Here is a 15,705-nt window from a genome sequence, read left to right as displayed (position 1 = left end):
GCCCTCGTGGCGCAGTGGTTAAAGTGCTGGGTTGCTAACCAAAAGGTCCATGGTTTGAACCCACCAGCTGCTCCACAGGAGAAAAATGTGGCAGTCTGCTTCCACAAAGATTCACAGCCTTGGAAACCCTATGGGGCAGTTCTACTCTGTCCTATAGGGTTGCTGTGAGCCTGAATCGACTCAACAGCAGTGGGGTTTTTTTTTTTTTTTAACCACCACCTAGTTTTGCGTACATTGTTTTTGCCTTTCATTTTGCTTCACAGCCTTTTAGTATCCCCAAACCTCTACTTAATATCAAATCCTCCACCACATCTGACTCTGATCCACCTCCAAAGCCTGTTTGGAGTCTCACCTGCAGCCATCAATGATCTCTTGACTGGGGTTGGACCGCTGATTGAATGGAAAAAGTGGAAGCTAGAAGGGTAGGCGGGGGCCAATTTTGGGAAACGTTTGAATTCCAAGGGTAAGGCACTTAAGCTTCATTCTGCATTAATGAAAACACTATCAATTTAGGAGTTACTTTTAATTATGAGTACAGAACCAATAATAATAATTATTTAAACAAATTGGATTTTTCTTTTTCTTACCTACCGGAAAAGTGAAGAGTAGTCGCTGGTACTGGTTTAATAGTTCAAAGATATCAGGGCCAAGTCTCAGGTTTTCCCTTGGCTTTTCCCTCACGATAGCCTCCTGGTTATAGGATGATGCTATACCTGAGCTTCATATCCATGTTCTAAGCAGGAATAAAGGAGGGGTGAAGAGCAAACAGGTCCATGCCACCTGAGCCTGCTCAGGAGCAATCCCACACGCCACACCTAACAACTTCAATTGTCCACTAATTGACCAGAACTGTGTCCCACAGCCAATCAAAGTGTTAGAAAAGAGGTACTGAGAATGGGTATTTATTAGGTAACTCCATGGAATGAATGCCACAGAGCCCTCTCTATGCAAGCCTTTTTTCCCCCCCTTTTTAAAAAATTGTATTTTGTTGTTATTGAGAATATACACAGCAAAAATATGTACCGATTCAACAGTTTCTACATGCATAATTCAGCGATGCTGATTACATTCCTCAAGTTGTGCAACCTTTCTTACCCTCCTTTTCTGAGTTGTTCCTTTCCATCTGCAAACTTGCAGGATGGATTTCCAAGAGTGAAATATTGCCGCAGACATTTCCCCAATTGTTTTTGACTATAGAGAACACTCTTTTTGTTCTGCCTTTTGTAAGAATATCGGAGTTTAGAGCTCATTTTGGGAATATAGATTCTGAAAATAAAGATAAATCAAATTCTAAGCACCCTCGAAGAGTAAGGCACACTCGAACTGTAGAAGCCAGAGAAAGAAATGTGGTGGAGGTAGACATAGCTAGAAAAACTTTAATGAGAAAGAGACTTGAGCTGGACCATGAAAATTGAATTAGATTTCAATAGTTAGAGAGCCGGTGAAGCTGGTTTTCCAATGAGGGAAAAAAACAAAGTCACAGATATACAAATTAATGCAGCTTGGGGCAGGATGGTAGACTGGCTTGTATCATAATTTTAAACAGACTTTATGGCAATTAAATGTTCTCTGGTCACCTGAAATAAATTGGGATCAACTTTTCAGTATTTACCATTAATTCCCATTGAGTTACACCAAGTTTATGTAAGAGAATTTAAAGTTAAGTATTCTACTACAGTAGGAGCCCTGAGAGAGAAAGATAGGGCAGTCTGCTTCCGTAGAGATTTATAGCCTTGGAAACCCTATGGGGAATCCACTCGATGGCAGTGGGAGATTTTACTACAGTAGTCCCCCCGTATTCCCTGGGGATACATTCCAAGACCCCCATGGATGCCTGAAACTGCAGACAACCCTAAACTCTATACATACTATGTTTTGACCTATATATACATACCTATGATAAAATTTAATTTATAAATTACACACAGTAAGAAATTGACAATAATAATAATAAAAAAGAACAATTGCAACAATATACTGTACTAAAAGTTATGTGAATGTGGTACCTGGGTGGTATGGAGCGAGAAGGTACGAGATTTCATCACCCGACCCGTGTAATATTTTCAGACCCAGGGTAACTAAAGGGGGAGAGGGTGTGGCTAATGTATGCTTTTTTACAGGGAAGGAATGATTGTTGATATATTGCAATCATGTATATGTGTGTTTATCTCACTAATTAAACTTATTCAATTAACTAATATTCAATAGGATTAAAATTAAATTCATATTTCTTTGTAAAACTGATATTTAAAACTGAGCCCACTGTTTATTTGGAATTATTTCTAAGAACTATACATTTTCTGCCTTGATGATTTTATTTTTAACTATGAAAAATTTCCCTATATTGTGGCCAGTAGTAATCATTTTATGAAGTCCTGGCATTAGCCCTTTTAGCTTTCATTAAAGTAAATCATTATCCTCTTAAAAGTAAAAATGCAATAGGTTGCTTTAATTAAGCAGAGTCTAATAAAGTTGAATTCTTTTTCTATTCGAAGTTGTTTAAATAGTTTGTTTTAATTACACATTGAATTTAATTGAATTGGGTCTAATTTGATAGACTCCATATCCAGCTGTTGAAATTTAGACCAGTAACTACTGTCTCTGTAATTTACTGTTTCTCAGTGTAACTGGCAAGGTCTAATAGGCTTAGGCTTTTTTCCCCTTCTGTGTACTTTGCCCAGTACTTTGCTTAGTCACAAACATTATTCAGATTATGGGGCAGAGATAATGTGTGTAGCAGCTAGCATTGTGACTAGTGATAAGTCGCCAGGAAAGTAAATCACCAACAGGGATGAAAAGGCCTGTCTTTTAATCTGGTTTATATTAACATAGGTGGAAAATACAGCAATTTCTGTTCTATTTATAATGTTGCCATCTGGCTGAAGGGAGGGTTTTTGTTTTATGTTTTTATGCTAGATGAAAGCCTTTTTTGGTTGAATTTAAAGTGTGTGATTTTTTTTTTTTTTTTTAAAGTGTGTGATGTTTACTCCTGTCAGCTCAATGTATCAGAAGGAATTTGTAGTGTAATCAAGGAGCTGCCTTTAGTGGTAAACAAAACAGCTTTATCCGTGCTTGCCAATAGGTCCCACAATGTATACGGAACACAGGCTTTTCTGGAATATCTTTTTCCTTCTGTTTAGCTAAGATGGGTGTTTCTTTGGGTTTTAAGAAGCAGATTATCAAACCAAATTTATTAAATTGCTTTGGAAAAGAGTTGGGGTTTAAATCTCTCAAAGCCGAAATGTTTGTGTAGCCTTTCTGATACTGTTGGTAGATGCTGCAATATTCGCATACTTTTTCCTGTGCAGTATAGGCAGTGTTCTGTTGTGCTTGGAGTTTGTCTCTCTAATTCTTGAGACTCAATATGAATGATACTGGGCAAAGCTTTCTATTATGTGGCTACAAAAACAGTCATCTGATTTTGAATCTTTCGCCTGATGTAATGTTAAAACCATCCTAGAATAACATTAAATATTTTCTTCCTTTTCTGACGTGGAATGAATGCTACTTTATGATTTGACAGCTCTTGTCACCTTTTCCCTACAACCTTAGCAGTCACCAAAAATGAGAACATGTATTGTTTTTTCTTTTTACCTATTGTCATTAAGGTCCCCGGGTGGCACAAACAGTTAAGCACTTTGCTACTAGCTGAAAGGTTAGCAATTCAAACCCCTCTAGAGGCTTCTCGGAAGACAAGCCTAGGGATTTGCTTTCAAAAAGTCACAGCCTTGAAAACCCTATGGAGCAGTTCTAGTCTGCATACATGGGGTCGCCATGACTCAAAATAGACTTGACAACAACTAACAACAACTTTGTCATTAATGCTTTTCTGGACCTTTGCCACAATTTGCCACAGGGCCTACCAACCACCTCTCTCTCTCTCTCACTTTGCTTCTTTAAGCATTTATTCATTGCCACATATGTGCCAGATAGTGCACTGAAAATAAGAGATATAAAACTATGTGAATCAAGGCCTGGTCCCTGCCCTCATGTTGCTCTCATCAAGTAGAAAATTGTCATAGATCTGTACCTGCCTGTATGTCAAAGACTAGATGCCTCCAATTCTATTTATTTGGAGGGTACCTATGGTTCTGTAAACTCAGAGGATGATGGCTGAGATTAGACATCAGCTCTTTGGAGGAAAACTAGTAGGCAAATTTAGCAGACAAAATGGATTTTTTTTTTTTTAAGAAAAAATTATAGTTATGTCAATAGTTTTATCATCTCATGTATACACATTGACAGTTCAGTGCATCTGCCTCTAGCTCTTTTTGGAAGTTGATGGATTATAAATTATTAATAAACACCTACATACCTCTGTCCCATTCTTCATGCCTTAGTGTCAGCTTTTAAAATAAGAAGTGATGCCTCTGGTGAATTCTGTCTCCATAAATCACATTCATTACTGTACACTGTGTTGGTCTGAATTTATAAAATCAAAGTTATCATGCTGGGTTTTTGTACTATCTCAGGGTTGAACAAACTTCTTTGTCTTTGGTTGAATATCATTTTCTGTTAGTGTTATAATTTTTTTCCATTATGAAGAAATGGAAAAATCAATGACTTTTAGTTACTGTCATCATTTCTGAATGAGCTCCCCCCAAATTGCAAAGCCTCCACAGTTTGTCAGCCTCTAATGCATCTCCTGTAGCCACCAAGTCATAACACTTTGTGCTATCTGAAGCGCATGAAATATAAAGAAAATCTTAACCAAATTGTTTCTCTCAGCAGAATAAGGAAGATCCTATGTATGACTTAGATAACATTTGTATTTACAACAAGAAATGAATAATAGCATATAAACAGTTCATCGTTGTTATTGCTATGTCAGTGAAATGTGGCTAGATATTGCACTATACCACGAAATGATTTTATTCTGGGGAAGAGGAGAAAACTAGACTTTAAGGTTCCCGGCACTGTCTTCAGCATCTCCAGTTACTTAAATTGCCATGGCCCAATACCTAAGTTTGCCCAGTGAAGTGGAGCATTCCCGTCTGCAGCTACGCTAGCTGCCCTCGAGGCGACCCTACTGACTCCAGTTTTCCCTGCTGTTTTCTGCTATAGGCCTAAGTTTCACCATGTTCATTCATGTTAGTAGAGACTAAATGCCTCTGACTCCATTTACTTGGAGACAACCTATTTTCCTTAGTTGTTAAGTGGTTCTCCCTTAGTACATGTTAAGAAGGGTAATTTGGAAAAATCTGAATAATTTACTAAACTATATGGAAGGCGGAGATTTGTATAATTCTGTACAATCTGGATAGTTCTGTACAATCTAAGATGCCTATTTTTAATTTCCTTTTATTTTTTCTTTTAGGATCGTAACCTATTTTACATGAACATTTCCTGTAGGCTTGTCAGGATTCGTTTGTCATTTATGCAGAACCCACTGAAACTGAGGTAGTTCCCAGCTAGAAGTTCAATGCGATGTAGTTCTATTGCCTTCAAGTTAAAGTTCAAACCCTTGGAATTCGAGGAGGCGTTGACCTCAGCCTGTTTCTGGTCTTATTTTCAGCTGCCTGCCTTCCTACTCCCACTGTTCTGAAGCGCAGTCTTCTCATTAGCTCTCACAGTTTTCTGCCTTGGTAGTTTTGCTCATGCTACGTCCCAGTCAGGAATGCCCTCCACCTTACTGTTCACTGTTACAGATTCCCTCCATTCTTCCAAATTGTTCTACAATGGAGTTTTTCATCACTATTACCCACCCCTGGCTCCTTCTCCCACCTCTGAATCACTATAGCATTTACCTATATCATTTATTTGGTTATTGACTTATGGGTTTTTTTTTCCTTAATTTTTTAAAAATTGAATTATTCTGTTGTTACAATTTTATGTATTTGTGTTTATGTCTCCTCCAAAGAATGATAAGCATCTTTATATCTTATGATCTTTGTATTCTTAGTGCCTAACACAGTGGCTGGCCCATGGGGGTGCCTGTAAATGTTTATTGAAAAAGTTATATAATGTTTCTGAACCTGGGAATATGGTGGTTCCATTAATGGTCACAGAGGCTGACATCAGTCTTGGAGGGACAGTAGTGACATAGTTTCAAGTGATAGCAGAAATACATGAGCATATATGCCCTGTCTGGAAGTCTATTGAGAGAACATATTTAGAAATGCAGATTTGACGTGACTGACACAGAGGTGGTACTTCAGCCATACTAGGAGGCAATTCTTCTGAGAAGGGGAGAGTTTATTGGGGGGAATCAAAAGCTCCAAAACACAGTTTTGGAAAGTAACCTAAAATTAGAGGGCAAGAGAAGAAAAAAGAACTGGTAGAAAGAGATAACGTTATTCTCTTCTTCTCCTCCTTCCCTGTTCCTCCTCATCATTATTGTTATTTTTTGCCAATAATAATCACGAGTTGCCCCACTGAGTAGGGTGCTGTCTGAATCAATGAGTATAGGAAGAAAACTGAAGAGCTGCAGTAACATAAAAACAAGTGTCTGTTAGAGAATGGTTAATTAAATGAAATGAACAATATATTTTGAGCAAGATGAAGAATAAAATAAGACCTTTTGCCTCAGAGCAGTTTATGAGTGACTAGGTTTTTTTTTTTTTTGAAGCAACATTGTGAAGATACAATTCACGTACCATAGACTTCACGCATTTAAAGTGTACACTCAGTGGTTTGTAATATAATTGTACAGCTGTGCAACAATCATCACAATCAGTATTACAACACTTTCATCACCCCAAAAAGAAGCCCCCTACTCATTCACTAGCAGTCACTCTGCTTTTCTTCCCAGCCCTCTCCACCCTACCCTCCAGGCCCTAAAACGACCATTAATCTACTTTGTGTCTCCATGGATTTGCCTAGTCTGGATATTTCATATAAATAGAACATATAATGTGTGACCTTTTGTGCCTGGCTTCTTTCACTTAGCATAGGACCTTGGTTTCTGAAGGTTAATTTATAAGATAAAAATCACAGTTACTTGAGAGACACACATGGGAAACGTGCTGCCCCTAAATGAGCTAAATGAACGAAAGTATTATGAGGTGGAGAAAAATCCTAACCCACGGTCTATTTCCCCCAGCCATAGAAACCACAAGAAGCCTCCCCTCACCGTTCATCTTAGTCTGAAGAATTTGGTGGATACTATGCCTTCCTATCTGTCTTTTTCTTCAGGTGGCCTGTTTTAGTTCATAACCGTATCCAGTATGTTTTTAGACCACCATATTTTTCAATTTCTGCTGGGGCTAGCTTTCTTGGAGCTTGTTGCCCTTTGGAAATTTGCAAAAGACCTTTGTATTTAAAATTATTTTGCCTCAACTTGTCATATTTGCTCCGTCTAGGATTCTATAAGGTAGAAGTCTTTACCTTTTTACGATGGCTAAATCGAGACAGGTGATTTAGCTCAGAGCTTTCTGGGTTACTTAGAAACTACTCATGTTGGCAGTTACAGAGCCAGTTACGTTAGCCCAAACACCAAGGTAGCAAGCTAACGGTGAGGGAGGCTCAGCCGCCATGCTCCCCGGCAAAGCTTTTCATTTGCTGGAATGTACTGTGCCAAGCTTAGGTTCATCCCCGATACACAATGTCCCACAAGAATCAGTGGGACTTAATTTCATTCCTGTGGGTTGAAAGATTGTGTCTTAAAAAAAATAAAAGAACCCACATTTTCATTTTAAAATATGTGTGTACTTGAATACTATGAAGATTGCTCAGATTTTAGCACTCTACCTGGAAGGTGCATAAACTAACATTCTTTGATGTGTCTACCAGGTGTCATACATGTAACCTTTGAAACTTGTGCGTCAGAATTTTAATTGATGCAATGTTTCCTTGGTCGTTAAGCTGTTAAAGTTATTTTTGTATATTTACAAAGTCGCTGGTTGTTGGGAATTAGAGTATTCACAATATTCGATATGAAATATTACAATAAAATTTGTCAGCTAAGTGAGTGAAAGCATTATAAAGTGAAAAATTACAGGCAAAACACTCTGAATCACATGGAAGTTACTCTATAAACTTTATGTTACAGTTTTAAAACAATAACACGCTTCGGTTGCTATAGCAGCATAGTGAAAGGATACAAGAAAAAAATCTGCAAAGGGAAAAGGCTCATGAGGTAAAGTCTGGAGAAAACTCAGAGCGAGCTTCCAAGAGTCCTTTCCAAGTGGAATCAAACGGGAGGTACTTGATTTGGCCAGTATTGAATTCTGACACTACATGTGATATGTTGTGTACCAGGGACTCAGTACCCAAAGTTTCTACTGGGGGCTGGTCATGTAGGCACCATCTGCCTAGCACATATAATTTCATACTCTTTGAAAGTAAGTGTTCAGCAGAAACCACATTGTTTACAGAGGCAGTTTAGGTACAGTGAGCCATTCTTAGCAGGGTATGGTAGAACTCTCCTGAAATCCAGGTTCCCCGATATCAGCCAAGGGCCAACCTTGCAGGCCTTTGTAGGGATAGTAGTCCCAGGTCTTCCATGTTAACTTTTGTGCACAGGTAGGTGGGAACTACTAGATTGGTACATTTGAAATTCCTAATATTCAGTAATTTTTAATACAAAAATGGCAGTTTCATGTGGTTCAGCCTCTACTTTTGTGTTCTAGGTTACCGTCCCAAAGCTGTCTGTGTAGCCCGGGGCCTGTATGTCCACAGAGTCCAACTGAACAATATAGCAAAGAAGTCCTATACAAAGCTGAAAATTGAGGGCTAAACTTGTGTTGTTTCCTAACACATATTCCGTGTTTTATTAGAAATAATGACTGAAATACATTATCTTTATGGATGTCAAGTCCACATATCATTCCGTGAGACTTAAACTCAGGAGGATCCTAGGTTTTAGTCACAAGTGTCTTATTAGAGCAAGCAATTTGCCTAAATTAACAAGTGATTTGTTTGACTGGTTATTTTGACCAGAGCATATACCAAAAATAGAAACAAAGCAGTGAGAACCTATGACCTTTATAGGAAGACATTGCAAGGAAGGCACCGAATCGTTAGGGTATGTGGATCGTAAAGGCACATTTGCGGCACTTAAATGGAGCTGCAAAATTTTTACTAGGCGAAGGCTCCAAATGTCTGCTGCCTCTATATTTTCCTCAGCCTGCATTAGAGAGAGACAGAGCCCCAGACCACAATGGTGCGTGTCTCTTTCTCCTTCCCCTTGCCTTTACTCTAGCACTCTTACATGTGATACTAATGGAATAAAGCTTTCAAGCCAGCCGGAAGATCAATAAAGATTTTATAAGGCTGGCTAAGACTTATTGAACATCCTAGTTGATGGCTTAATTTCCTAAAAATAAAAAGAAAAGAAAGAGATTCCAATAAATAATACCGGAAAACCATCTGAGTCCATCAAAATGGTATTTAAAAAATGGTAAATGCGATCCTATCTGATAGTTACCCAAGGTTTCCAGATTTTTAGATTTTGGAAATCTTAAAATGAATAAATTCCTGTTTTCATTTTATTTACAAGCAATGAAATTCCCTACATTTTATATAAAGGAACAAACAAAACAAAACACACAAGATTTCATTTTCTCATTATAATGATTGAGATTTGTTTTTAAAGGCTCATATAATTCTCAGAAAACTGTCATCCTGCCAGGCCCCAGGCCCCAGAAGGACTAACAATTACCTCTTCCCAAACCACAAAACACACAAACCAACCAACCAGTTGCTATCGAGTCACCTTTGACTCGTGGTGACCCCATGTGTGTCAGAGTAGAACTGTGCTTCACAGGATTTTCAGTGGCTGATGTTTTGGAAGTAGATTGCCAGGCCTTTTTTCCTCAGCACCTCTGAGTGGACCTGTACCATCAACCAATTGCATTACCAGTTTGTACCACCCAGGGACTCCTTCCAAACCAAGGTGGACACTAAAAACCATAGCAATAAGTCCGGCCTCCTTGAGACCCCACAAGGCATGATTGGAGCTCACTTGAAGATGCCTCCCCCACTCACCAGCAGCAGAGCCAGACCTTCCTGGCATGTTGGGTCAATTTGTAATTTAGGACCAAACAGTTAAGACCACCCTCGCCAAGTTAATGTACGTTTGCTTTTCCTGTCAGTGCTGGGTGTGAACAGAGCCCTGGGGAAATAGAAACCCAGTGTTCCACGCTGTGGAAGGAGTGGGGAGAGATTCAAAAACACTCCCTACCTTTTATTCAGCCTTGGCATGGGCTAGGCAGTGAGCTAAGTTGTTCAATTCTTTTATTCTGTCATTTAATTGTCACTGTTCCGAAAGTGCTTTCCCTGTTTACAGATGGGGCAATTCAGACAGAGAGGTTAAGTGACTCACTGAGGATTGACAGCTCACAAATGGCTGAGCCAAATCTGACTCCAGAGCCCCCTCTCTTGACCTCCAAGCTCACAATCATACTGCATGGCCTGCTGTGAGTGTGGGATGCCCTGGAATTTTATGGAAGAGCATAAAATTGGGGAGAAAAGGGGCTGAATATTTGTTAAACTCCTGCTGTGTGCCCTACGGAAGATCCTTAACATACATCTTCTCAATTACTCCTCCAACAACCCTGTGAGTTAGGCAGTATCACCCCCATATCACCTACTCAGAGAAGTTAAGTAATGTTCTCAAGGTCACTCAGCTAGTAAGTAGCAGGTCTCAGGTTTGAACCTAGGTCTGTTTGAGTCTACGTCTCTGTTCTTACCATGGTACAATTCTAACCAAAGAAGCTCTTGGAGAAATGGACTCTTATAGTGGTGGAAGGGATATAATGATATAAAAGCTCAAAGATAGTTGGAAACTTTAGACAAATGTCCAACCTAACGCTTAGAAAATAGCAGTATATATGTCGTCTAAGACTAAACAGCTTGCCAACTTTTTAAAATTCTATTTTGCTAAATTTAACTTATAGTTTTACATGAATATAGAAAAATTTTAAGATGGATTTTAAATGTCTTGTTATGAATATGACTCAAAGGGCCTTCTGGGATAGAAATGAATTCCTCAGAGCCAGATGATAATACGTGAATGGATATACCTCTGGTGTTCAAATAGAGTGGATCCAGCAACAGTCGGATGTAGATAAATTGGAATTTGTATAACCAGAACCTCCAGTTTAATTGAAATTTATTTTTTGTATTTGAACTTCAGGACAATAAAGCAAATTACAGCAGGAAAGAAAAAACAAGCATTCGTCAGGAATTATTTAGAAAATTTGCTTATTCTGAACATGTTTTGAGGTCTATTTAGTCTCCTTCATGATCTGCTGTTATATGATACTCAGTTAGGATAGATGTTTGTTACGGGGACCCAGGGGCACTGAAGAGGATCACCAGAGAAAGATTATGTTGAATACACCAAGGCAAAAAAGAAATGAGTATGTTTGAAATATATTCTAAATGTTACTAATTATAAAGAAATGTTACTAATCTTTCAGTTAACTAAAAATAATGGAACATCTCTGTCTGAACACTTTAGCTAATGAGGCTTTACTGGCTGTGTGCTGGCAGTGACTTTGTAATAAAAAGAAAATAACAATGAAAGTACTCCAAATTCTATATAGCATTCTCCTTCTTTATGATTCTCTTTTTTAAGTATTAACTTCCCTATGAGCAGTTTTTAAAAGATTCCAAACCCAGACCCAGTGCCGTCGAGTAGGAATTATTAACTTACAGAATAAGGGGAGAGGTTGTTCTATCCACATTGAGCAACAAAGGTTTTAAGAACAGCCTTTTTTTGCAGGGGGTGGGGAGGCAGATCTTTCAGGGGCTGTCTCTAACGTTGTCAGACTGTAGGCCAAGATTAACTAGTGTGAGCGTCACCTGCTACGTGTTTATAACTGGTGACTAATTTTTTGGCAAGTTGAATGAGAGTGTGTATTACAGCACTATAGAACCTGTCACACTTTCTGTTTTCCTTTCTATATCCTGTATCGGTTACTGTCAGGAGCTTTTCTTGGCTCCATTCAGACCCACCTTGATTTGTTCCCATTCCTCAGTGAAAGTGTGTACACCCACAATATAACCCCTTTCCAATGGTAAATTGCCTGGTAAAATTTTCTCAAGTAGCAAAGTCCTACTAGAAAGTACTACTTGAGGCCTTTTGATGTTTAACTTTTGATTTGCTGTCTTCGCATTCTCTACTGTATCTTTACAGACCTTTCCCTGCACATAAGATAAGGTGAGCTCAAGTAGATAAAACTTAACCCAATCCATATCTGTGTTTGTTTGAAGCTATAATTTAAAGCAAACACATTGTTTGAAACTGGGCAGTATTAAAATGGTAATATAAAATGTTTTTTATTGTTTAAGTAGTCTGTGATTTTCCATTCTGGCTAATATTATACGTAATTGAAAGATGGCCATAAAAATTCAGTAATGCCCCATTTAGAGGTCAAAGATGGAGTCTCTACATTCAGTCTGTAAATTTAGAACATTTTTTAGTACATCTTGGGAGCTATTTTTAAAATTATTCTTCCTGAAACATAATTATTATCACATCCTTTTACATTCAAAAACCTTGAGTAGATGGAGCCCTGTCTTCTAAATAAAATCTAATTCCCTCAGCCTATAATTTATGGTCATCAGATTGAATCCCCACCCTCTGATGAGAAATTTACTTTGAATAACTAAGTTATAGTAGTATTAAAAAAAAAAAAAATTGCCATCAAGTCGATTCTGACTCATAGCAACCCTATAGCACAGAGTAGAACTGCTTTGTAGGGTTTCCATGTAGCAGGTGGTGGATTCAAACTGCTGACCTTTTAGTAAGCAGCAAAGCTCTTAACCACTACGCCACCAGGGCTCCAGGATCAAAGTGGTCACAATTAAAATTGTAAAGTTCTGGTCAGGCATAGATTTAGCCTCCATATTTGGACATTGATAACATTGTCAGCTTAAAGCCTGTTGCCGTCCAGTCAATTCCAACTCACAGCGACCCTATAGGACAGAGGAGAACTGCCCCATAGGGTTTCCAAGGCTGTGATCTTGTCAGAAGCAGACCGTCACATCTTTCTCCCACAGAAGTGATTGGTGGATTCGAACTGCTGAACCTTTCAGTTAGCAGCCAAGCACTTAACCACTGTGCCACCAGGCCTCCTTATATGTAAGCTTTATGCTGGCAGAATATTCTCTTTAGTTGATCTATATTTAAAAACAAGTGTAAACCATTTAATGAGCTTATAAAATGTATCTTCTTTTAAAGATTACTCATACTCAAAGAATAGGATAAACTTTTCTGACTGTGTTGGCGATAAAGGATGACTGTAAGTCTTTACACCTGACCAAGTGGAAAAATGGAAATGCCTTCGCTGATGGGATAGACTGAGGGTGGAGCAGTTCTGAAGGCAGAGAGTGGGAGGCAGGGATTCCTACCTGATGCAATGGTAAGGATTCTTTTCCAAGAGATGTCTATTTTCCTTTAAACATCCTTTGAAAATATGTTCAATAAAGTAGTAGATATAAAGGAAATTTACTCGGACAGCACTGGGTCTGGGTAGGACCCTATACTTTATATAGCCTGTTCATTCGTGCCCCTTGTACCTTTCCTGAAATACATTTCCCCCGTCATTGTGTACAGTCAAGTCAATTCTGACTTTCCCTTAAAAAAAAAAAAAAAAAAAACCGTTGCTGTCAATTCCAACTCATAGCAATACTATAGGACAGAGTAGAACTGCCCCAAAGAGTTTCCAAGGAGTGCAAGCTGGATTTAAACTGCCGACCTTTTGGTTAGCAGCCATAGGTGTTAACCACTACACAACCACAGTTTCCAACTTTCCCCTAGTCTCTTTAATAATCTTTGTTATTGAACTTTTGTCAGAAGCATTTTCCAGAATCCCAGTAAATGGTATCTCCTGATTCCCTTTTGATGACTTGCTTGGTTATGTTGTTGGAATTTTTTAGTGACTAATGCAAGAACTTTCTAAGAACTAAGATCAGAGACTTTAAGTTCCAATTACGCTTTCATGCGGTTTCTTTAACTGTAAACTGGGATGGCCCAGGTAAATAATCTTTATGATCCTTGAAGCCGCCATTGTAGGATTGACTTGAGCTGAGGCTGTTGATTTTTGGGTGTGTCCTTCCCACTGAACTGTGTGCTTCCACGAGGTCAGGGGCTGTAACTACTTCATCTTTTTATCTCTTGAATCTAGCCTTGTACTTGCTACAAAGGTTAACAGTAAACATTGAATAGGTGAATGTTTCTGAGTGAATTTTAATCAACTAAATATGTCTTGTCTTTTCTTTTTTTATGTCTTATATATGTAGCACCTGACAACTATAAAGTGCAAGATAAGAAAACGCCTGCCTCCAACCGTCCCTCCCCTGCTGTTTCAGGACAAAATAGCAGCCACTCAGGAAATAAACCAGGTATGATACATTGCATTCACTATAGAAAAATGAAGCTTATCCCCAAAGTCTTAAAGGCATGCTGATGAATTATAGATTAAACAAAGCTAGAATTTTGGAAACCTGGGTTCCGGTCCTACCTGTAAAACACACACTCACTCTGGCCCTCTCAAAGCCTGCATTTGCTCTCTTTAAAATGGAGATTAAAGTACTCTGCTTACCTCCCAGAATTATTTTGATAATCAATGAGATGGTGTGTGTAGGTGCATTTTACTGTGAAGCAGTGTATAAAAGGTAATAATTTCCCTATTCTGTCTGTAATGATAGATAGGATACAATTTTTTATACCTGTATATTCAGCTTTATTGCATATCTCTTTTATGACTTTTCAAAAAACATTTTAAGAAATCTTTACACATAGCTATGGGGCAGGTCTGTTCTGTCCTATAAGGTCGCTTTGCGTGGGAATCCACTCGACAGCAGTGGGTTTGGTTTGGTTTTTGGTTTACACATAGCAAAACCGGTATGGAATTATATTTTTGTTTTCCATTCCCTGCGATGATTCTACACCTACACAGTAATTTCATTTAATAATCTATGATTCATGGTCTGTTCCAGTAATACAAAGAAGCAAACAGTCTATAAACATGATACAAACCACTGAATAGACAATGCAGTTGCTTCCAGGTATCCAGCGAGCACTGTTCAATCCTTGGGAGAAACTAATGTATACTGTGATAAGAGACACCGAAGGATGGTAAGGGCAGGCTGAATACCCCACAAAACTCTTGGAAGCCTGCTTCATGCTGTTTCCAATACCAAAGTCACTGAAAAACAGTGAATCAGGGAGAATAAAAATAGAAATAATTGGGTCTAGCCTCATCTTCATCATATGTAGTTTTGTCACTTTTTTTTTTTTGGCCTTGAAAAGGCCTAGAACAGAGCAGATAGATCTGGGTTGTCATTGAGAAGGAAGACAAATAAGAAGTGTTGCAAGTATTGCACTGAGCAGCCATTAGTGAAAAATGATATGCAGTTTCCACAAGTTTTAATCAGCAAGCTGAGATTTTCCCATCTTGTAAGCTTGCCTTTTCATTAATTTCTCCATCCATCCATCTACCCACCACCTACCCACCACCCAACCATCATCTAATATTTACTGAGTTCTTCTTCTATGCCTGGGACTGTGAGAGACAGTGTATGAATGAAAGAGCATGACCACTGCCATCATGGAGCTTATTCTAACCTAACATAGGCAGTTGCTGTCAAGTCGACTCAAACACATGGCAACCGATGTGTGTCAGAGTGAAACCATGCTGCACAGGGTTTCCAATGGCTGCTCTTTCTAAAGTAGATCACAAGGTCTTTCTTCCAACGTGGCTCTGGTTGGACTTGAACCTCTAACCTTTTGGTGAGCAGCTGAATGTGTTAACT

General features: G+C 38.6%; 1 protein-coding gene across 1 annotated transcript in view; it reads left to right on the top strand.

Moving 5' to 3' along the window:
• Positions 1 to 15,705, top strand: part of MAP7 (microtubule associated protein 7) — a 201,591-nt gene that overhangs the window by 119,770 nt on the left and 66,116 nt on the right. The window contains exon 2 of the mRNA XM_064291234.1: positions 14,191 to 14,292. Within this exon, the coding sequence (XP_064147304.1) occupies positions 14,191 to 14,292 (102 nt within the window). The remainder of the gene's footprint in view (positions 1 to 14,190; positions 14,293 to 15,705) is intronic.

Source organism: Loxodonta africana, chromosome 1, assembly GCF_030014295.1.
Source record: "Loxodonta africana isolate mLoxAfr1 chromosome 1, mLoxAfr1.hap2, whole genome shotgun sequence".
NCBI lineage: Eukaryota > Metazoa > Chordata > Mammalia > Proboscidea > Elephantidae > Loxodonta > Loxodonta africana.
The sequence above is the reverse complement of the archived record's forward strand: the minus strand, read 5'-3'. Positions and strand labels throughout refer to the sequence as shown.